The 21,757-nt window shown below is 47.7% G+C and overlaps 8 protein-coding genes across 8 annotated transcripts; 5 read left to right on the top strand and 3 right to left on the bottom strand.

Moving 5' to 3' along the window:
• Positions 1-124: 124 nt before the first annotated feature.
• Positions 125-1,342, top strand: JR316_0004961 (28 kDa ribonucleoprotein, chloroplastic; the record flags this gene model as incomplete). Its single annotated transcript, XM_047890725.1, has 4 exons — positions 125-202; positions 277-353; positions 421-763; positions 830-1,342. 4 exons carry the CDS (start codon positions 125-127, stop codon positions 1,340-1,342), a joined length of 1,011 nt encoding a protein of 336 aa, XP_047750486.1.
• A 326-nt stretch (positions 1,343-1,668) lies between these two features.
• On the top strand, positions 1,669-3,221 carry JR316_0004960 (G patch domain-containing protein 11; the record flags this gene model as incomplete). The annotated part of the gene is made up of 5 exons (XM_047890724.1): positions 1,669-2,215; positions 2,318-2,473; positions 2,573-2,622; positions 2,714-2,992; positions 3,084-3,221. The coding sequence occupies 5 exons, from the start codon at positions 1,669-1,671 to the stop codon at positions 3,219-3,221; spliced, it is 1,170 nt and encodes a 389-aa protein (XP_047750485.1).
• A 598-nt stretch (positions 3,222-3,819) lies between these two features.
• JR316_0004959 (uncharacterized protein) lies at positions 3,820-4,513 on the bottom strand (the record flags this gene model as incomplete). Its single annotated transcript, XM_047890723.1, has 3 exons — positions 3,820-4,269; positions 4,330-4,404; positions 4,463-4,513. 3 exons carry the CDS (start codon positions 4,511-4,513, stop codon positions 3,820-3,822), a joined length of 576 nt encoding a protein of 191 aa, XP_047750484.1.
• A 1,296-nt stretch (positions 4,514-5,809) lies between these two features.
• Positions 5,810-6,137, top strand: JR316_0004958 (DNA-directed RNA polymerase core subunit rpc10; the record flags this gene model as incomplete). Its single annotated transcript, XM_047890722.1, has 3 exons — positions 5,810-5,906; positions 5,969-6,061; positions 6,115-6,137. 3 exons carry the CDS (start codon positions 5,810-5,812, stop codon positions 6,135-6,137), a joined length of 213 nt encoding a protein of 70 aa, XP_047750483.1.
• Positions 6,138-6,939: 802 nt separating this feature from the next.
• On the top strand, positions 6,940-7,412 carry JR316_0004957 (uncharacterized protein; the record flags this gene model as incomplete). Its single annotated transcript, XM_047890721.1, has 4 exons — positions 6,940-6,996; positions 7,050-7,120; positions 7,179-7,248; positions 7,308-7,412. 4 exons carry the CDS (start codon positions 6,940-6,942, stop codon positions 7,410-7,412), a joined length of 303 nt encoding a protein of 100 aa, XP_047750482.1.
• Positions 7,413-7,446: 34 nt separating this feature from the next.
• On the top strand, positions 7,447-8,841 carry JR316_0004956 (uncharacterized protein; the record flags this gene model as incomplete). The annotated part of the gene is made up of 6 exons (XM_047890720.1): positions 7,447-8,189; positions 8,244-8,318; positions 8,392-8,405; positions 8,458-8,517; positions 8,572-8,689; positions 8,745-8,841. The coding sequence occupies 6 exons, from the start codon at positions 7,447-7,449 to the stop codon at positions 8,839-8,841; spliced, it is 1,107 nt and encodes a 368-aa protein (XP_047750481.1).
• Positions 8,842-9,005: 164 nt separating this feature from the next.
• On the bottom strand, positions 9,006-9,370 carry JR316_0004955 (37S ribosomal protein MRP2, mitochondrial; the record flags this gene model as incomplete). Its single annotated transcript, XM_047890719.1, has 2 exons — positions 9,006-9,068; positions 9,128-9,370. 2 exons carry the CDS (start codon positions 9,368-9,370, stop codon positions 9,006-9,008), a joined length of 306 nt encoding a protein of 101 aa, XP_047750480.1.
• Positions 9,371-10,085: 715 nt separating this feature from the next.
• JR316_0004954 (Multidrug resistance protein fnx1) lies at positions 10,086-12,912 on the bottom strand (the record flags this gene model as incomplete). Its single annotated transcript, XM_047890718.1, has 19 exons — positions 10,086-10,143; positions 10,202-10,357; positions 10,414-10,430; positions 10,498-10,616; positions 10,671-10,719; positions 10,769-10,943; positions 10,997-11,031; positions 11,088-11,110; positions 11,173-11,212; positions 11,274-11,291; positions 11,347-11,715; positions 11,768-11,789; positions 11,850-11,895; positions 11,989-12,123; positions 12,176-12,186; positions 12,265-12,349; positions 12,409-12,468; positions 12,526-12,642; positions 12,696-12,912. The coding sequence occupies 19 exons, from the start codon at positions 12,910-12,912 to the stop codon at positions 10,086-10,088; spliced, it is 1,752 nt and encodes a 583-aa protein (XP_047750479.1).
• Between the last annotated feature and the right edge of the window lie 8,845 nt (positions 12,913-21,757).

Below are 21,757 nucleotides of genomic sequence, written 5' to 3'. Positions count from 1 at the left end.
AAGACATGCCCCAGTCTCTTCGCTTCTCTTTAACCTTCAAGTTTGACACCAAGAAACCGGTTCACCGTTCAACAGCCCCGTTCATCCACTACAAAAACTCACCAGTTCACCAAAGCCCATCATCATGTCTGACGTTCCCGCCGCCTCTGTCCCTGAGAACGCAGTCGTTCAGGAGAAAGTCGAAGAGGCTCCCGGATTCAAAGTATTTCCCCTCTTTCATTACTTTCTCTTTCTTTCATCTCATCTTTTCTCTTTTCTTTTCTTTTCTTTCTTCAGGTTTTCGCCGGAAACCTTTCCTACTCGACTACAGATGAAGGGCTCAAGGCTTTCTTTGCTCCTGTCGCCAACGATATGTACGTGGCACATTCTACACAGCCTCTTTTTTCTATTTCATGTTCATCCCTCCTTTCTTTTATACAGCCTCTCTGCGCAAGTCATCCTGCGCGGTACCCGCTCTGCGGGCTATGGTTTCGTTGCCCTTGCGACAGCAGAGGCCGCCCAAAAGGCAGTCGATGCCCTTGACAAGAAGGAACTCGATGGCCGTCAGGTAATCGTGGAGATTGCCAAACCGTCCGAACAAAAGGACAAGGAGAAGAAGGAGAAAAAGGCAAAGAGGAGACCCGGCAGGCGTGGCGGCAAGGCCGTCCCCGGGGAAGTCTCAGAGGCCGAAGCTAACGGTGAGGCTCCCAAACCCGACGCTGCCTCTGCCCCCGAGGGTGAGGAGGCTCCTAAACCCAAGAAGAAGAAAAAGTCCAAGGCTGCTGTAAGTTTCTCAATTTCAGTTTTTTTTTTTTTTTTTTTTTCGCTTTTTTCTCATGTTTTTTAATAGCGCAAGGCCAAGAAGGCAGAGGCTGAAGCTTCTGAGGCTCCCGCTGCTGCCCCTGCTGCTCCTGCAGAGGGCGAAGCTGCAGCCGAGGGAACTGCCAAGAAGCCTCGTGCCCGCAAAGCCAAGGCTCCCCGACCACCTCGCCCTGCTGGCGAGGACCCCGCCGGTGAGCCTTCAAAGACCATGCTCTTCGTCGCCAACCTCGGTTTCAACGTCGACGATGCTGGCCTTTCTGCCCTCTTCACTGAGGCTGGTATCAACGTCGTCAGCGCCCGTATTGTCCGCAGGCGCTGGGGACATCCCAGAAAGTCCAAGGGTTATGGTTTCGTTGATGTCGGAAGCGAGGCCGAACAAGCCAAAGCTATTGCCGCTCTCGAGGGTAAAGAGGTTGCTGGACGCGCTATCGCTGTCAAAGTTGCCGTCAACACCCCCCACGATGAGACCACCGATGAGGCCACTCCCGCCACTGAAGGAGCCACCGAGGCCACCCCTGCCGCCGCCGCCGCCACTGCTTAATGATCACGCCCTACAAGTAACGCCCTCATGATAATTTACTACGATGCTCCCCCCGTTTTACGTCCTTCCTTTTTCCCATTAGTGTGATACGTGTTGTTCAGTTCAGTCAGTACGCCTTCGCACTTGTCCGCCCCCACGGTCTGGTGCCGTTTTTTACATGTTCATCCCCCACTGTTCATCCCTTTATTGTGATGTCGTTTTGCTTTTTTCCATTTGAATGATATCGCTGTTATTCTTCCGCAAAACAAAAGAGTGCCTGAGTGAATGAATAAAGTCACGCTGGTTAAAAATAAGGAACGCGCTATTGACATGTATTTGCATCCGAAATGTCTGCTGCTGATGACGACGACGACGACTATCTCTCTGATAAATTTCTACTAAATCAGCCCAGCACATCCACTAAACCTACCACTTATTCGCAAATTAGGAAAGAAGCACAGAAAAAGGCATTTCTCAAGAATGAACAAAACAGGATTAAAGGTAGACGGCAACGTGAGATCGAATCTCGGGAAGAAGGCCTCAGCAAGAGTCTCTTTGAGCGTGCAAAGGAGGAGGAGGCCGCCGGTATAGGCTCTGGCAACAAGGCGTTGTCTATCATGATGAAGATGGGTTTTAAGCCAGGACAATCCCTTGGTAACGCAGGTCATCAGACGGCCCAGGAAACACCCCGAGAGAACTCGCCCACAGCTGGTGGTTCAGAAGATAATGATGATGTTGATGTCGTACCTAAAGCTAGCAACGAACGAGTTTCGGGTGCACAGAATGATGATACTAGCACAGACGATCTTGATCGCTCTCATAATGCGGTCGTCGTCGTCGCCACACCACATACGACGCACAAGGTGGAGCCGTTGCCTCTGCAGGAATGGGCAGGTCGGTGCATTCAGTTTATTCTTACACACGCCTCCTTTATATTACACGTACTTGGTCGCTGTGCTATTGCTGACTTGCTTCATGCCAAAATACGTGTTACAGGTAGGAAAGGTATTGGTCTAGGCAAACGGGCACGTTCTCCCAGTGCCGCGGAACGCCTGGCTAAAATGGCTAAAATGGCTGAAGACATGGAGCATCGCGACTTCCGCGGTCGCGCGAGAGACGAATACAAGAACCGTCAGGCCGAAGGTAGACTAGGTGCGTACAGCCGCGTCTGGAATGGCGTCTCCAGAGAGAAGGGAAGATATTCTAAATCATCTACCTTTGTTACCTCTATATACGATCCCTTATCTCCAGCCCCCGCACAACTTACTTGCACCACTCTTGACGAGCAAATGGGGAAATCGGTAAGCACATTTGGATACTGTCTGGTCCTCACAGCGACACAAAAAATCTGACGGACACATTTCGTGTTTTCCTTTTCGCGCGGTTGCCTAGTTTAATGTGTTATGGTTGAATCCGAATAACGAAGCTACGTTCCCTGTCGGTCTCATCGATGCTTTAGCTGCACATCATACCGCTGTCCTAGTACGCCAAAAAGCGGAATCCATCCAGGAGCGCCTCAGAAAGCAAATGCAAGCGGACGCTCTTCAGCCTATCAAGGCAGATGACGATCTTTTGGGGGGTTCTTCAGAAGAGATGAAGTCATCGGGCTTTGCAGAGGATCAATTCTCCCCTGAGCTTCTGGAAGAAGCCACTCAATTTTTGCGTCTCCAGGTTCGTGGATCCTTTTAATTCCAGTTACGGAACCGGGGATTCTCGCCTTCTTCTTTTCCATGCTTCTTTTTTTGTTGACTTGTTCTTGAAGGCACAGGATCGTCTTCACCTGGTGCTGTCGTATCTCCGCGATAAGCATTTCTACTGCTTTTGGTGCGGTATCAAATTTGACACGGAGGAGGAAATGCACAATCAATGCCCTGGCCCAGAGGAGGACGATCACGATTAAAATTAGTTTCAAGTACTGCCTTGACAGCTTAACTATTCAATCTACATGCACACCTTCTCCGTCTTCCCGGACTGTGCGGGAACCCAGCCACACAGGCGGTTGCGACCCCCAAAGCCTAATGGTCCGGTATCCTTGGAGTTCCAGGGCACGCCATCTACTTTTAGGTCATCCGTTGTAATCAATTGCAAGGATTGGATTGAAGAGGGGGGTTACCGTGTCTACACAGTTTACAGTTGAAAAGTGTGTGTGCCTAGCGATGTGCATATGAGAGCAAAGGAAAAAAAGAAAGTCCTTCCGATGGAGGCGAAAGTGGAAAGAAAAACAAAACAAGTTAATAAAATATTGAGACCCTAATGTGTTGCTCCAAAATGAGTGCGATTGAAAAGTGTGAATATCCCCCCAACAAAGTTAAAAGAGCGTGGTGTAAGGGAATAAACTAGAGAACCGAATTTTTGGGTTGGGAGTGTGAGTATGTGAGTGTGTGAGTGTTACAAGTCCGATTGTGGTTCCATGCTAGTCTAATGTACAAAGAAGAATAAATGGGATAGAGATGCATAAACGATCGAAACAACAAGGCCAGGAGATCACGTCAAAGGGCCTACTTCCGTCGTGAATGATTGCTCTTGGATGTTTGCGATCGAGGATGAGAGGAAATTCTGGTTCCGATGCGTCTGCGGATAAAGCGGTAGTAGTCGTTGCCATCCGTTATATCAGTCAAAGGAGTAGAAGGAGACGAGGACCGGAAGTCCATAACATCGGGATCAGAAGATAGGGTATCTGGGAAAGATTCTGAGCTCCCTGAATGCTGCAAAAGCACAGGAAGGCTAGGTATGGAGAATGGCATCGGAGTTGGCGACGATGACTCGTATCCACTGTCGCGACTGAATGTGGGAGTTGTAGGTGAGGTCCCGGGAGTCTTTCGGCGAACATAGGTGGAAATTGGAGTATCGGCGTTGAGATCACTCGACGAGCCGTAGGAGTTCGAACACAATTTGTTACGATACTTTCTCGGACGGGGTTGCGTCGGACGAGACGGAATAGAGAATGTCTGCAATCGTATTAAGCATCGCAAAAATACAGTAATTGCTCAGAAGCTATCATTACATACCGCACTCAATGGCGAAGATTCAAAATCAGACGAAGATGATACTGAAGACAAGCTTCCCCGTCTCCTGGTGAGTGACTTTATATGCAACGATTAGGACTGAACTCTTCAGTAAGATAGATCAAACGATACACACCACAGCAGGAGAATATGGTGAATAACGCGATAGGCGATGCCGAGTGGCCATTTCCCTGAGGGATGGACTAGAGCTAGACCTCGATGGTGCTGCACTACTCCCCGGCCGCGGAGAATCAGGCAAGGATGGTGGTTGAGGAGAAGGTGATCTATCTGCTGTTGTCATCGCAGATGGCGCCGCTGTTTGCTCCAAACCCAGTGAAGCCATGAGTTCTACGAATGAAGGCAAGGATGCCATTGCTGAACTAGATATTAAAAAGAAAGTGAGGATATGAATGAACGGACTTGGGGAAGGGCAACGAGCAACCTTGAAAACTCGAAACGAAAATGAGCCCATCTATAAAGGAGTGGTTATCCGCCCTAGATACAACCCACGCTCTATGTCGTCAAGAGAAGAGGTTACAATTATCACGCCGTGCTGGCTGACCTCCGTCGCAAAGACTAAAAACGGTCGCCAGTATCAATAATGGTCGGCAAGGTGATGCATCTTTCTGCTTTTGGAACCACGGCAAGATGAGAAGATAAATCTATACCGTTGCCTTGAACAAGGACGCGGGTGTCCGCCAGACAAAGGGAGCGTGTCGTTGTTGGCATCGGTTCAGGTCCTGAATCTCGCAGGAGTACCCTACTACAGAATTGAAGGCCACAATAGAGGTGATCAGCAGCCCATAGGCTAAACAAAAAGTGCCGGAAACGGTAGCAAATAGTCAACGTTTCAACCCTCTGTCACAAAAAGGCATTTTCTTGTGAAAGGTGGTTTCCAACAATGTCAAGTCTGAAAGGACACGAGCGGTCAGATTGTCGTTCACGGTCCACTGAGGGACCCGATAATGTACGACTTACACAGCCCTCTTCGACGTCGTGCTATATGCTGCCGGCGTGGAAATGCTCATGCTGATCAACTGTCATGCTGGCCCACCAACGAAAGAATGCAACTCTTGATATTTGATGTCATTGCTATTGATTGAACCAACATAGAGAGCGAGTGTGGGTCTCTCGTTGCTAGATATCCGTATCAGAAAGTTATCCCGAAAGACGCCAAGGCACTCTAAAGATAATCCTTGCAGTGGCTACCACCCCGGGCCTCGTTGTGATCCTACTGCATTTCCTTCATAACAGCTGTCAACGGTACATTGGTCGAGTTGTATCGTGTATTAGGGCGCTGGCATTACACTCTGCGGGTTGCAACGCAACCTGAAAAGTGAATAAAGAAATATCAGACAGACTCGGAGTGGATCACTGGCAATGTTCAACTCGGCGCAAATGCAGTCACAACCTGATTAGGTAATCCAATATTTTCATAACAGTTTGCGATCCCTTTTTGTGGACTTCTTTATAACGCTTAACCATGAATCAACAACAAGGTGCCCCTCCCAACGCCAACGCTGGTGGTGGTGGTCCAGGATACCAGCAACCCCGGACGGAAATGGAATACCTCTGCGCAGGTACACATCCTTACTCCATATCATTACTTTCAGCAACTCTTATTGTATCATTCATTCTGTAGACTGCGGCGCCAAAAACGAGATCAGAGCTCGGGATCCCATCCGTTGCAGAGAGTGCGGACATCGTATTTTCTATAAGAAAAGGACGAAGAGAAGTGCGTACGCCTTTTTGTCGGACAACCGGTTGCTAATTCATGTGCTATTGTAGTGGTCCAGTTTGAGGCTCGCTGACACTGGATTAGGTCACCGTGCCTCTTCCTTGTTCTCGATCTCTGTCATCAATTGTATCATACCGTGTAATCTAATGACCTACAATCATCTGCTCGACATGCCTTGCACTGGAATATCGCTTCGAAGTCTCCCACCAGTTATTGTTCATGGGCCCTGCTGTCGTGCTATTATCTTTCGGCAACTTCGCATTGTCACCCCCAAACGTGGAAGACCCAGAGGAAAGCTTTTTGTGCGCTGTCAGAACACCCTTTTGGCGACACTGTTTCAATGCTATATGAACCAAAGCTTTTCGTTGTGGAATGGTCATTCGTTGCTCGATTTCTTGACCGCACTTCCGCTCAATTCCCTTACATTATTAACTGCAACATTTAGTCCCTGTCTGGAGTTTTTACTAGCCGTTGTTTTCCCCAGGTTTCTTCGAATTCTGTATTGTAACTATTGGGAGTCTTTCCAACTTTTTCGATTCACCAGTCACCAGTCGATCGTGTGTGGATTCGATATATATAGAAATTATATTGAAACACATATTTCGGCAAAATTCGTCTCAAAATCCATCAATTCATCCCTGAACCGACAAAAAAGTTGAGAGAATTGACCAGGAGGGTATAACTTAGTAAAGATGATGATTGTCAATTTATAAGCCACGGAATCAGGGCACGTAAATCCGAGTCTATGGCGTTTGAGGTGACTGAAAGCTGTGCAAACCTGTTGACATATGTTATGTTTCAAAATACTTGGCTAGCCGTCTTGTTCTTCGGCAGGAACGCCTTCGTAATCTTTCTTCACTAATATCCACCAAGCAATGCCTGAGGGACAAGCCCCGCAATCCAGAGAGCGTAGTATTTCGGGTGACGTTGAGGTAATTAGCCTTATACTTTCTGCTCAATATCCATTTGCTAAAAGAACATGTAGGAGTCGGATTTTGATTCGCATGCCGGGGATAATAATCCTCCAGGTAAACCAGGCCGGAAGAAAAATCCCAAGTGAGTTCGACACTCCCACATGGTACAACGATTAGGATAATTGACGATGACGATACAGCTCTCAAGCTGCACGACGAGACCAAAATCGTATCGCACAAAGAGAATTTAGGCTTAGGAAACAACAGAGGGTAATTAATATGTCATTTGCTGCAATTCGATATACGTTGTTCACAATTTCAAATCAAAGATACGCGACTTAGAGGCTCGTGTTGAAATATTGTCAGGTGGTGAAAATGAAGCTCTGGGGGAAATGAAGAATATGCTGAAAGGCGAGTCCTCCGGAGATTTCTAAAATATTCGAGCTCATGTACCCTTATTTAGACTTGATGGCAGAGAATCAAACACTTCGCAACTTGCTACGAAGTTTAGCGTCTTTCATTGGAGAAGGAGCTGGTGGCCTACTACCCAAGCTTGGCTGGGATTTGGGAGATTTCAATGATTTCGTGAACAAGTCAGAGACAGATACTGCTTGGGAGGGATATCACAAGCGAAAGAAAGCAGGGTTGGTTGGAACAGGTGCTGCTGCTGCTGCTGCCGCAGACCAATCTGAGAACTCCGCGTCTGCTCATCTTTCCATGAATCAGTCGGGGAAGAGGCCCTCAGAAAGCGATCAGGGCAATGGTCGGTCCAAAAAATCTCGCAGTGACAGTAATGATATATCCAACTCGAATGGGTTCTCCATGTTGGTTCCAATGTCAAACTCTCCTCTCCCCTCGGCACCCTTATACCCTGGTGCACAGCGCCCTCAAGAAAGAAACGGCATTTTCTCTGAATTACTTAGAGGTTCCAACGGCTCGCCCATGTTTGTTCCCTCGCCTGCGGCTGGAAGCTCTTCTCAGTATCCCACCTCCGGAGGTTCTAATATAGAGGGCAATTACTCTTCTTCCTCGTACAATATCCCCGGAGTCAATATTAATATGGACCAGAACCTTTCATCCTCTCCCTTCGATTCCCCTTCTGCTCCCTCCGTTTCTCAACAACGACTTCAACAAGGCGGCGACTCCGGCGCTGGTGACGATATCGAACCAGATGACGATCCAAAGAAAAATGAAGCTTACAAGTTGATTCAGTCAGTTTTTTACCTTTCATTATTCTTTGTTTCATTGTTGACCAAACGTCACAGTTATCATCTGGAAAATTATAAGCGAAATTCATCATATTGTTTACCTGCTTCTCTTCGGCCTACCATAATACAAAGGTTCGCAGAAGCTCTTGTTCTCTTGTTCCTAGCATCGGTCGCTCAATGTCTTTACCATCTTGGGAACCTTTAGGACAATACCTCACGGTGAGCACTTCCTTTTTGTATTATACCATTTAAATGCTCACGCGTATCACAGAAAGCATTGTTGACCGTGTACTACATCCAGAGTTGCGAGATCGGATGATTTTACTACGCCGTATGCTTCTTTGTTTGTTACCACTGTTTGCTATGCACTCAATGAAACTTCTAGAGCAATTTGAGCTAGTGGATTGTTTGGTAGATCATCGACGCTCTGTCATCATACATGGGGATGATGTTCTGGCTCACAACAATTGGGAGCTTAGTGAAAGCTTTATTCGCAAGTATAGGTAACTATCGAGTCCCCTACTTTCTCTCTAACTTTGCTAACGTATTGACGTGTAGTTTCCTGATCGATGCTGCCGTACTGAAAATTACAAATCGTTGGAGGAGAGAAAGAGGCGAACCCGAAATTGTTTTGCCTGAATCTAATGATCGCTAGCAAGTTTTTCACAGGTTTGAATTCTAACGATGGACTATGCTTTCGGCGAATGTATATAAGTTATATGTAGACTTGATTATTGCCATAGTTATCGTCCTGTGTAGCGTCGTCAGTACAGTAAAGTGTATGGCAACCCTCACAGACGTAGGCGTACTTTAACCACATTACCACGACGCTTTGTTGACTCCAGGAAGCTCTCCTCTCAAGGCCTTGACACGGAATTGAAACTATTTATTCGTGTTCATGTTAAGATTATTCTGGTATTGATAATTCATAACAAACGCACCCTCGACAAGGCAAATTCAGAGATGATACCTCTTCCCTTTCCAGATACATGACAACGATTACTGCAGGTTGCTGGCCGCGTATACCGTCCAAAGGTGTTTAGTTGAAGCTGGGCATGATGGCGGACTTGTGGTGACAAGGTCTCGTTCCGGGCAACGAAAAGGTACGCCCTTCGCGCAATTTCGTTGGCCTGAGCGCCCTTTCGGGCCTTCATATCTCTTAAGACACGGGCACTGGGCGCCATTTTGTCGTCGTGGTAGACAGAGGGTCGGTTGTATTTCGGTGCGTACCAGCTCGCCCTAGAAATTACCTTCGAAGGCTTTGACCAACAACCACAAACACGGCCTAGATCGGAAGCCCAAAACCACACTACCATCTTTCATTCTCGACTTCCAAGTCAAAACGAGCTTCAATAGCCCGTCACAGAGAGAGGGCGTTGTTTTGGATAGATATGGATATATGCTAGGTATGCTTGCATTTTGTACCATGAAAACTGATACTTAGCGAACATGTAGACATACAATGTCCATGCACAAAGTTCTTCGTTTGACCCAAAGCCGCACATTCGTTTCATCTCTCTTCGGCCTCACCTTTTTCGCTGCGTGTTTAACGGTCTCCGCCTCCAATATTCTACCATGTCCTGTCAGTCCGGATAGAACTCGTTTTGCCGATAGCGGGGAGAACGGCGCTTTGGTGAAGGGTGACCAGGTGAAAGTTGTAAAGCGGCCCCGCCGGTGGATAGAAGAAAAGATTCCTCAGTAGAGCTCCCTATACGACGACATCTAGAACCTTACCGCGCCTTTATATCGGATCTGCAATTATCGACTATTAGATTTGCTACTCACCCCACGGAATACGATAAAGATCGACACTTTCAGAAACCCAGTGGAGGATCGCAACATTTCTGAATGTTTATGGTATATATAATATACAAATACAAGTGTAATGTACAGCGCGGCTTAATCGCGTTCCCCGTTTTCCCCTTCATCATTGCGCTGCTCCTCAGGCCGAGGACCCCTATTCCGTTGATTAGTATTCACGGGACACACACAAGGAACAATATAACGCGACCTACGATAGTGCGCTTTCTTGAATAGGTAGACAAGCCAAAAAACCTAGACCGCTGATAGCAGCTTGACAGATAAAAACGACGCGTAAGGCGTCTCCATATGATTCCACAGCAGCCTTTCGATGTTCTGCTGACAGCAAGGGTATAATCTCGGCAGTGTGTCTATTAACCACCCATAAGATGACTTTTAGTCGGCAAAAACGATGTGCAGCACATACCGTATATCATAAATAAGCTAAGCGAGATGATAAAAATGCAATCTTATGTATTCTGTTGCGTGAGTGAGTACAAAGATGACGCACCTCGGCCGCCCCTGCCCCAGTAATTCGTTCTTTTAACTTTTGCAATAGAACTGCTTGCAAGATAGCACCACTTAAACTGACACCAAGTACTTGTCCAGTCGTTCTGAAAAGGTAAGTAACTGGGAAGGTTTATTCTAATGAGAGTCATACTTTGTTGCCAGAGAACCACGTACTTCCGGTAGCGACTGCCATGTCTTCCTTTAACACTCCAGCAATCATTGCCTGAAGCCCAGACATCAGCCAAGATCAAAGCAGAAAATGAAATACGCACAATAAGTGTACTCGTGATAAAACTGGCCATTCCGAAACCTTGAGGTATAAGGTCGATCCAAAGATGAAAAGCACTAGAATTCTCGTTCCAGCAGCTGGCGAGCGTACTGGCAACGATGGTCATAAATGAAGATACCAAGGTCAGGGTATATAATTTTCCTGTTCTTCGCATGATCCTAAATGATAGAGTATTCAGGCCCAGTAAAAGACGGGGGTATATCAATCTTACCAGCCAGCAAAGACACTTCCAGTAGAAATAGCAACCTAGTATATGCCCAAGTTGATCATTTCGGTAAATTCTAGGAGAATTGGAGACTAACAGAGTGTGGTAGCAGATGGAGACCTGAAATTATAATCAAGTATATGAGGATGGTTTATCAGCGACAAGGCCACACATTGGCTTACCCGCGACGGCGGCAGAATTGAGCCTCACGGCAGCAAAATACTGACGAATTGATTATAAGCACGCATATTCTGCATTTTTGCAAGAGTAGATGATTGCCTACAAGGGGTGCATTGTATAGCTGAAAGGAATAACAGTAAACACAAAATTGATGACTTAGTGTACTGATCACTAACCATAGAAAAAGCAGACATGCTGGTTAAAAGATTGGATAATGATACAGCCAAAGGAGTTCTTTGTGTAATCAAACGTAAAGGCATGACAGGATATGGAGCCCAAAACTTTTCGACCCATACAAAGAGAAATGCAAAAATCACGCTCGCAGAGAAAAGTCCAACGATGATGGGATCAGACCACCGCATCTCTTCTGTCGACTTCAAACTGAAGCCAAGGAGAAGACAGCCAACAGTTCCAACCAGGGTCAAAGACCCCAGATAGTCGATGCGCCTTAACTTTTCAGACAAAGTTTGATTTTGTACGGCGTCTGGAAGCGTGATATTAACCTTGGTCGCGACTAAAACGAAGCTGAAAAGTAACACAGGGGCCTACAGAGAATGAGCATATTGCAGGCTTAGTTGAACACACGGATCAACGAACCTGCATGTAAAATGCACTCCGCCTATCGGAAGTAAATTTAGACTGAGCGTAACTCCACCCGCACTTTGACTTAGGGACCTACCATCCAAACGTGTCATTAACCCAGCCTCCGAGAGGGCCCCCAAGGCCTGCACCAAGACCAAACAATCTAACACACCGGTAAGTTAACTCCTTTCTGGTAAAATGCAAACAAACATGACGTTGAAAGAAGCAAGACGTACATATTCGCCATGCCTTGGTATAGTCCTCGTTGTTGCCTTTCGAGAACAAGGCAGCTAAGTAAGTATGGGTCTTCTCAGATGATTGATAGCTATGCTCGTACAGCGGAATAAAATCGGTCACAGTAATGCTGGAAACTGAAAGCAACCCCGTTAAGATTGGAGTAAGAAGAGATCGTGTGATGCCCACCTGTCATTACTCTAAATTTTATGCGAGATTAGATATTACAGAACGAGAATAGAAAAATTGAGAATCAGATAGATAGGAATGAAACTGACCCTCCTCCACCCATCCCGGCAACAGCGCGAGCGGCAATGAGCGCGTTCATAGATTGAGCCATTCCACAAAATATCGTACCAGATCCTTGCATTTTGGAAGAGTTTAACATGGGCGCGGTCAGTTAATAATAAAATTTAGCCCACCAAAAAGTGAGAGTGCCAGCAGCATTGCCCCTTTGCGACCAAGAATATCAGCTAGACGTCCTAATGTTGTGTTAAATCTCAATGGTTAAAAAATTATGACATAAATGCAGCACTCACCATATAATGGAGTGAAACAACACACAGACAGAAGATAGGATGTGCCGATATATGATGATTGATTGGAAGCATTGAATTCACTCCCAATCGGTGTTAATAAAGTCGCAACCACGGTCCCTGGGGTAAAGATTCAATCCATGTGCGATGGAATAATTGTCTAAAGCTCGTACCATCAAAAGCGCCCAGTAGAACCCCTGACCACAAACCTGCGAGGATCCAGCATTTATCTGCTTTTGAGAACTGGTTGACCGGCGTCGGGTCAGGCTCTCGTTCGGAATATGTGGGCGAAGCTAAGCTGTTGACGTCATCCGTAGAGTGATATGAAGGAGGTCTCTCTTGGAGTAGTGAACTTGTCTCTAGAGAAGGAGGCCTGCGCTCTACGAACATCGTCTGGTATTTCGAGGGACCGGAGAGTATGCGTCTTCAGCTTTATAGTTTCTTGCGGTCGTCGCGGTGTGGTCTCCGTACCCGTCCGTAACAAAAGCTTGAAACGCTGGACGTATAAGCGAGGCAACCTTCTGCTAGTTCTACTGGGATCCGGTAGGTGGGGCTAGAGAAACATGCTATGGTTATAGATTTTTGAGAGGTTTCGCATGCCCTCCTTCGTTGAAATCGAATTGCTCATTTTCCGTATTTGTCGGCCTGTTTACCGGTCACGGTCAGACACCGGCCGAATCCCGACATAAACGGCGCAGTTTACAGAAAGATCTCCCTTCTGTTTGCCATTTTCCTCCGGATTTACATCTCGCGACTAAGTTCCAAAAGCTAAATGCCTCCATAGGATTGTTGGCAAAACAGCGTCATCGCTGGGTAAAAAAACCGATTCGAGTCACAAAAAGGAAGGTGACTTACCAGACGTTTTCTATCGCCAACTTCGTGGCGTTTATGGAATATATCACCGTAAAATCGAACTGTGTTGATCAACTCAATTGATGCATGTCCGGATTTGCCTCTTTTCGCGGTTGCTTACTTGAACTTTCCTGGCTTCAGGGCTACCGTGCGAGATAGATAGAAATTCATTTTTTCCACCACCACCTTTCTGACCTGCCGGATTTTTTTTGCTAATCTTCCGACAAATCGCAATTTCTCCAAGGCGCCAGTGTTGAAGTGGTCATTGCCACACACGCCGAAAACTTGATATATATCGATAAAGGCTCGAGAAGTAATTTTATATCGAGTCATCGAGAGACCTATCATGGTCATGGACCACAAGGTTTGGTGTATGGGGATATCGTGAAAGGTCAGTGGACCATCCCATCGACCTCAGTAGAAGCCGTACTAGAGGTAAACTGATTGTCAGCGTTATCATCTTTCCTGAAGTTTCTCGAAAGGCAGGTCCAGTTCCTTCATATCATGAGATCGTGTTAAATTAAATGGTCCTTGGGAATCTGTGGAATTATGGCGGAGGATTTAGGCAGCTGAGCAGCGAATACTGGCCTTGGGGAGCTCTCGAAGCAGTGCAGAGTTGATCTCTTTGATCAAATCAGACCAAGTCTACGGAGACGTGGGCATTTCTTACAAAAGTGGATCTGTGGTGACCGAAAGAAGCTAGGTTGTAGGCTATCTATATGTTGATTTTTTGGTTCTCCGCTCTCTGGTATTTTGGGATATAAATGAGCAAAGAACGGACCGGCCGCGGCCGTTAAACCAAAACCTCACCAACGCGTCTCTACTCTACTTTCGCGAGTTGGACGATATCCCATTAAAAGATTTTGCTTTGATACTCTTCATTCAAAAATGGTGATCAGAGCCTGCCAGATGCATTTGTTATTTGACGCTGGCAATACATAACTCGGGAGAGGCGCACGTTATCAAAACGGGTAGCATGTCATGCATGGCGAATTTTGACATGACGAGCGGGAATCCAACTCCCATTCCGCAGGCTTTCGACAGGAAGATGATGCAAGATAGGCGGTAGCAGAAATCTGGGGTGAGAATCCCAGGTGATCCTTTAACGACGCACACACGCATGTCCAAAAGTAGTTTCTGTAGGAGTTTCAAAACGTATCCACCAGACACTCGGAGCGCCCAAGATTCCATATAGTGCTTTTTCTCCCGAAAAATAAAAAAAAATGACGAGTCATGAGAGAGGACACACGGACAAATGATGCACTGATAACGGAAAACATGATCAGCGGGAAGGTACGAACGGAAATAAGTGAACAGTTGAGCAATGCTCATGAGTAAATTAGCGCGAACGAAGCAGTTGATTGTTGAAATGGAGGGAGTTAGCATAAGTAAGCCAGCGATGATATAGGAGATTTGCATAAAAAAGAGCAGGTCCAAGGCTGAACCCCGAAAGGCGGACGTACGTTTTCATAAAAAGGCTATGCGACCCTGCCTCAGGTCAGAAACTCGGTGAAGACATAGCGTCAACAAATTTTCTGATGGAATATCACTATCGCACGAGGCTTGTGGCTTGAAAACCTTGGGTGCGTGGCTTTGGAGGATTTATAAAGGACCCACTCTTTTTTTTTTTTTTTTTTTTTTTTATTTTGTGTTATAGCCTCTGAGGGGTGGGCCCCTCCCTCGGCTTTATACTACTAAGCTACCTACTCGCCCCATGGCGATCGTTCCATCCTCGACGCGACTGTGCACCACGGAGGGCCCTCACGTCCCCCCTCAAGGTCCAGCTTTCCTAGGCTGTTTCGTCGCCGTCTCCGGTTTTGGCGCAGGTTCTTTCGCTTCTTGAATCCTCGCGCTGTTGTACTTCTGACTTGGGTGTTTTTTGTTGTTCCCTTCCTGCTTTGTCCATCTATTCCTCTTCTTCGATCCCTCTGTTCAGTAAGTCTTCCTTGTACGGCTTCAATCTCTTCGTCTTTGCTATGTACCGTAGGAGTGCTTTCGCGTTTTCTTGTTTTGTCGTTAATTCTTCCAAGTCGTAGCACCTTTCTCCGATTTCGTCCCATAATTGTTGTCTTTCCCGTTGGTAGCCTCTACATTCAAACACAAAGTGCTCCACTGTTTCGGTGGCTCTTACCCCGTCTCGTCGCTCCCAGCACCTGGGGCATGTCTTATCTTGCTCGAGCCTGAGTTTGCTGATGTGATTGTTAAGCGGGATATGTCCCGATCGCACTTGAATAAGCACGCTCGCTTGTGTCCTGTTCAGCTTTCGCAGCGCCTTTCTGAACTTGTTGAACGGGAACTCTGAGTCTATGCCTTCGAACTTCGTTTTCCTATGTGAGGTGTTCCATCTCCCTCGCCATATCTCGAGTAGTTCCTCATGGTAGGCCTGTTTTTCAGCGGACGCGCTTTTCTTAATCGGGCTCGTTAGTTGTAATGGGAGTTCTTCGGGTGGTGAGCTGTCGCCTTCCGCTGCTCGCTTCGCTTCTTCATCCGCCCTCTCGTTGCCTAGGACGTCCGAATGTGCCGAAATCCAGTGTATTGTTATGTTTCCCTGCAGATTTTTGAATGCATCGTCAATGCTCTTCATCAGGTGCTGACCGGACTTAGCTTTGGGTCTCCTCAGGTTTTTCAGTAAGCCCTGATTGTCACTGAATACGTCGATGGTATCGTTGGCCGTGGGCGATTCGTTTTGAATCAGCTTGGAGGCCAGCAGGCCTCCTACCGCCTCCGCCTCGTACGAATTGTGTTCTTCCTTTGTCCCAAGGTATTTTCGTAGGACTTTGCCATGTCTGTCTTTCCTATCTCTCAGTAGGATTGCTGCTGCTCCTACCTTCCCATCGTGGCTCGATCCATCTGTGTATATGCGTATGCTGGCTGTGCTGCCCGCTTCGTATATCATTGACAGTTCTCTCGTTTGGGCAATCACGATTTTGAAGGGTGGGCGGTATTTTGGTGAATATGGCATCGGCTCTATCTTCTCGAAAGTACTGGGTTGTAGGTCGAAAATTCGGAGTAGGTTGTCAATCGGGGATTTGTGTCGTTTTGGTGGTCTTCTTTCCGCCTTCTCGATTACCGCATATAGTGGGTGACTTACCGGGAGGGTTGCCATTCTGACTGCTGCCCTGTGGCAGGCTTTCAGCAGGGCTAGTTCTAGCGGTAGGACGCCCGCATGGGCGTCTAGCAGTTCCGTGGGTGTTGTCCTCATCGCGCCGGTTATTGATAGTGTTGCTTTCCTCTGTATTGTCGACATTCTTCTCAGCGCCGCCACTGATCCGATGTTGTTTCGATAACCCGGTGGTTTTGTTGGTGGTGTGTACCAAACGTCTATGCCATATGTGAGTCTTGGAAGTACCGTCGCGATGAACAGATGTCTTAGGAGGTACGGGTGTATGCCCGTCGTCGGTTTTGCCAGTCGTTGGAAGTTTGCTACCCATCTTGTTGCTTTGTCGGTCGCTGATTGAAGGTGAGTTTTCCAGTTTAGTTGGCAATCGACTTGGAATCCTAGGCACTTGAACACATTGACTTGCGGCACTAGTTCGCCGTCGAACTCGAGTCTCGGGTGGGTTAGATTGTTAGGGTTTCGCGGGTCGAGGTGCATTACTGCCTGTTTGGCGGGGGCAAAGTTTGAGTTGTGGCTACTGCTCCATGTGAGTGCACCGTTCTCCTTATGGATTAAGTCACTCAGCTTGTCTGTTGTTTCGTCTGTATCATTCCCTATTGCCATGATCGTAACATCGTCAACGTAGCCTATGGCATCCTCTCCGTCTTCGCGGTCAACTATTTCAAGCAGGTCAGCATTATATATGATGTAAAGTATCATTGATAATGGATCTCCTTGTCCTATTCCGTTATCAATCTCCATCAGTGCTGACACGAAGTCATCGAATTTGAGCTTGGTTTTCCGGTTCCTGAGCAGTTCTCGTATGAAGTTGACATATACTGTCGGTATGCGTCGTCGTCGTAAGTTGTGAATGAGTCTGTCCGTTACCGCGTTTGGAAAAGCCCCTTCCACGTCTAGGAACAGCATTGAGACTACTTTACCCCGCCTCCAGGCTGCTTTAACCTTGCTGACCATGTAGTGCATTGCGTCGGTGGTGGTTCTCCCAGGTCTGCCTCCGAAATGCGTGTTTGGTAACAACTTGTGTTCTTCGACCGCATGGCTTATTCTTTCCGCCACGATTGCCGTGAGGACCTTGGGCAGGGTGTTTAGGAGAGCTATTGGCCTGTACGCTTTTGGCGTTTTATAGCTGGGTTTGCCTGGTTTCTTCAGTACTACCGTCATTGAGTGCTTCCACGAGTCTGGGTAATGGCCTGTTTTAAGGATTGCATTGTAGATCGCGTGTAGCCGGTTCATGATGAGCGGGGCTGTTTTCTGCAACACGATGTTGGGTATTTCGTCGATTCCGCATGCCTTGTACGGCGACAGACGTTCCAGCTGCCTCCTGATTTGTTGCCGTGTTATTCGCCCGTCGTCTGGGAGTGCTTCCGGGTATTCAAAATTCTGTGGTACAGACGATTGAACCGGTTTTTTAGGAAAGAAGTTGTGCGCAAAGATCTTAGCTTTTTCCTCATTGGACGATACTTCCTCTTGTTCGTCGTACTCGTTGGTGACCGTCAGGGTTGGTATTCTGGGGCGTCCTCCATCCCCTATCGGGTTCTTGAAGTAGCGGTTTGCCGTCCAGATGTCGGTGCCTTCGGCGTCGAGTAGCCAGTCGTCCCAATGCTTGCGTTTTGTGTCGATTACGAGTCGAGCAAAGCTCCTCTTTGCTGCTTTGAATTCATCGTGGCATGGGTGGAGAGGGGTGGTGCGGAACTTGTGGTGTAGACGGCTCAGTCGGTTTTTGTAACGTTTGGCTTCTTCTATCTCGCTTGTCCACCATCGTTTGGCTTCGGGGAAGGGCTTTCTCAACTTCACTTCCTTGTTGATGGTGTCCTGGAGTGTTAGTGTCAGCATGTTTACCGCCTCATCTATCTCTTCCCCTGAGTTCAGGTCCAGCTGGTCTTCTTGTTCTTCCAGTCGTTTCTCAAGCGTCTTGCAGAAGTGTTCCCAATTCACCGTACGAAAGTTTCTTTCCAGCGTTACTTTAGCGGTCTCGCATCGCATGTCAATGGTTGTATGTATTGGGTAATGGTCGGTGTTGGCTGGCCGTGTTGCATAGTCGACTTTACATTGGATGACTGCATCGATGAGCTTTTCCGAGATAAAGACGTTGTCCGGCCTTGAGAGCCTCTTTGTCACCATGTGTTCCAGCGTCGGCATTCCCTTGGGTAAGGCTTGGGCCATGTTGTGTTCCTCGATAAAGTCGATCAGTCGTTCCGCTTCCGCTAACGCTTGTGGTGTGAACAGTCGTTCGTCCTCGTCTCGGTCCCACATCGGGTGGTGATGATTGAAGTCTCCCGCCCACATTTGCATAGTGTCGGCTTTGTTGAGCTCCAGCTGATTTTCTTCTATATACCGCCTCAGTATTTGCAGCGTGCGTCCCGTGCGTCCTGGGTGATATATGTTGAAAATGAAGAGTGTTCCTCTGTCGCTTTTGATCTTTATTGCCGTCAAATCGTTTGTGTCCGGAAATGGGATTTCACACCAACTGCTGGTATCAAGATTCTTGTTGACCCAGATGCCTGAGCGGGTTACCTCTTCATTTGTTCTGCTTACCGGGTACACAGGGCGATAGTATGCGTTAGTTCTGATGTTGCCAAAGCGTGTTATATGGGGTTCTTGAATGAGGATTACGTCGTAGTTGCTGCCGAGGCTACTGTTTATTAGCTCGAGGTGCGCTACCTCCGACTTGTTCAAGTTTATCTGTAGGAACCTGATTTGGGTGGTATGCTGCTCTGCGAGGATGGTAACACTCATCTTTTACTGGTCTCTTTCTTCTGAGGCGGACGCCGCCGTATCACTTTCTTTGCTCACCGGGTTCGAGCTTGATGCCTTTGCTGCCTCTGGTTCGGGACTCTGCTCTGGTGTTTTCGGCAGTTGCGATCGATCTCTCGTTGGTGGCTCTATCGTCCATCTGGGGGATTGCCCCCTTGCGAAGCGGTTTCTTTGTATGGTCGGCGGCGCTGAATTTGTGTTCATACTCCAGGTCCACGGTTCGTCCGTTGGGATGAAAGGAAGTAGGTTTTCGGGTGTGCGTTCGTTCTTTTCGAGGGCTTTCTTGATGAAGGTTGGGCACGTTCTGGCGTAACTGGGGTGGTCGTCGGAGTCACATGAAACGCAGTGGGTTGTCGTTCTCTCGCAGTTTTGTGTACGGTGGCCCTTCTCTCCGCAGTGGCCACATACGTCGTGTTTGGAGGTGCACTCTTTTGCGAAATGATTGTACCCTTGGCACTTCATGCATCGTATGGGATCGGCTCTGCATTTCTGAACTCTTACTCTTTTGTTTGCTATGAACATCCCGATGGCGATTAGCCTGTTCGCTTCGCTGGCGTCGCTAACCGTTATGATTATGTGTGCGCTTTGCTGCCCTTCGGCTCTCCTCGATATCTTCTTTGCCCAGCGCATAGCTACGATCGTACCCTCGTCGATTCGGTTGGCCTCCTCCACTTCCTTCACGAAGTCGTCGTCTTCGGGTTCGGCTGAGAGTGGGGCCCCCATCGCAATAAGTTCGTAAGTTCTCTTCTTCGTTGTGACATCGTCGCCTAACTGTTTGCATAGGTTCTTTCTATTGTTGTCGATACGCATCCATGCTGCTCCATAGTCGGAGTCGAACTCGATTAGAAGTCCCCCGTTTCTTTGCTTGATTGCCGACCGTATTCGTACTGATCCCTCTGGTTCGAGTTTTTGCAGAGCACTGTTGATAAAATCTTTAGCCTCTCTGTCCCCCATTGTACTTACCTTCGCTTCTTTATTTAACCCTTCCAGCATAGTTTGTCTCGCCTTTATTCCGTGTCTCGCTATCATTTTTGGGTTGGTGGCCACGTTGGATTGGACCAGTACTTGACTAAAAGTGGGTTGCCCCTTCATCACTGCCTGGCTGTAAGCCATCCCGTTGTTTGGAGCTTGCTGCGCGTTTTTCGTCGATGCCGATTTGATAAGATCTGCGGTCGCCAGATTTATTTCCTCGAGCTTTTGGTCGACCTTCTCCTGTGCATGTTGGACCAGGGATTTAATTTCGTTCGTGAATGAGGCGAGCTCTTCACCGAATCCGTCGTGGTAAGTCTGTGTCGCCAGCGGGAGTTCCATTTCTTCGAGCAAGAAGGCTAGACCACGCATGGCCTGTACTACGATCGGCGGTGTCTTCGACGACATTAGCGATATCTGGAATAGGCAAGCGGCGGCCCGGTGTGCCGTCAGTCCCTGTCCAGCTGGCACCAAGAGCAGGTGCTCCTCCAGTATCGACCGGCCGCCTTTTGCGTCCTGGACCTGCTGTGTCTCTTCGTTTATCACTGTACCTTTACTCCTTGAGGATCTATCGGGTGGTTGCGATTCTCCCGGGCTCGGAGTTGGGGGATTTCCCATGGTTGTCTTCCTGGCACGAGCCGTGCCGGTGTTGACGTTCATTTGACAGTTCTAATGGGTGTGGGTGTTTTTGGATGTTTTTGGGCGTGGGGTGGTACTTTTTAGGTACGTTTTGTGGTTTTACTCTACTCGACTGCTTGTTTTTCACCTTGCAGGGCTGTTCCTCGCGCTCTATGTGCGTGGGAAAAGTTCTGGAGGTGGAAGTAGCGGATCAAGGAGCGGTAGAGACGATAGGACCCACTCTATAGCCTGGCAGACAACACCTTTACCTTAGCCCCGATCTTAGCCCTAAAATCTCCCAGAATGGATTCTAAACTTGAACTCACGGAAAGTATGCGGCAGATAACTTCCCTGGATCGAGAACACGCTTGGTCGCCCACACCGGTCCCGAGCTGGTTTATCTGCTTAAATGCACTACTGCTTTTGAGCGGTATTTCATCATGTCGTTCCCGGCCAGCCCGTACCCCCGTCTACAGCATTAGGACGACACATCACTTTTCCGGACTAAGCGCAATGATGGCAGGAAAAAAGTACATAAAAGCCAAAGGGCAACAATCCTCATTATCGTCGCCAGTACGTGAATTGTCAACCGCCTAGTGAACTCGACATGGATATTCTCATGCAATGGCTCAATCAGACCGATGAAGAGTTTGTACAAGCCGCATTTGAGTTGACAGCGAAAGAGGAGGATTGCCGCAGCATGATGAATATAGCACAGAGACAGACAGTTGTTGTTGTTGTTGTTGTTGTTGTTGTTGTTGTTGTTGTTTACAGTCATAGAGACATTGCACAGTAGGTCTTTTTGCCGCCATGGACCACGTTAACGCCAGAACTCGGTCGCGCAGAGTTTGGACCCGAAGATGACGCCGAAGGCTCGGTCAGTCTAGCACTCTTTGGATCAATGGAGTGAGGTCTGACGCCTTT

The sequence above is a fragment of the Psilocybe cubensis genome, chromosome 4 (assembly GCF_017499595.1).
Source record: "Psilocybe cubensis strain MGC-MH-2018 chromosome 4, whole genome shotgun sequence".
NCBI classification, from domain to species: Eukaryota; Fungi; Basidiomycota; class Agaricomycetes; order Agaricales; family Agrocybaceae; genus Psilocybe; species Psilocybe cubensis.
This window is presented reverse-complemented; position numbering and strand designations above follow the sequence as displayed.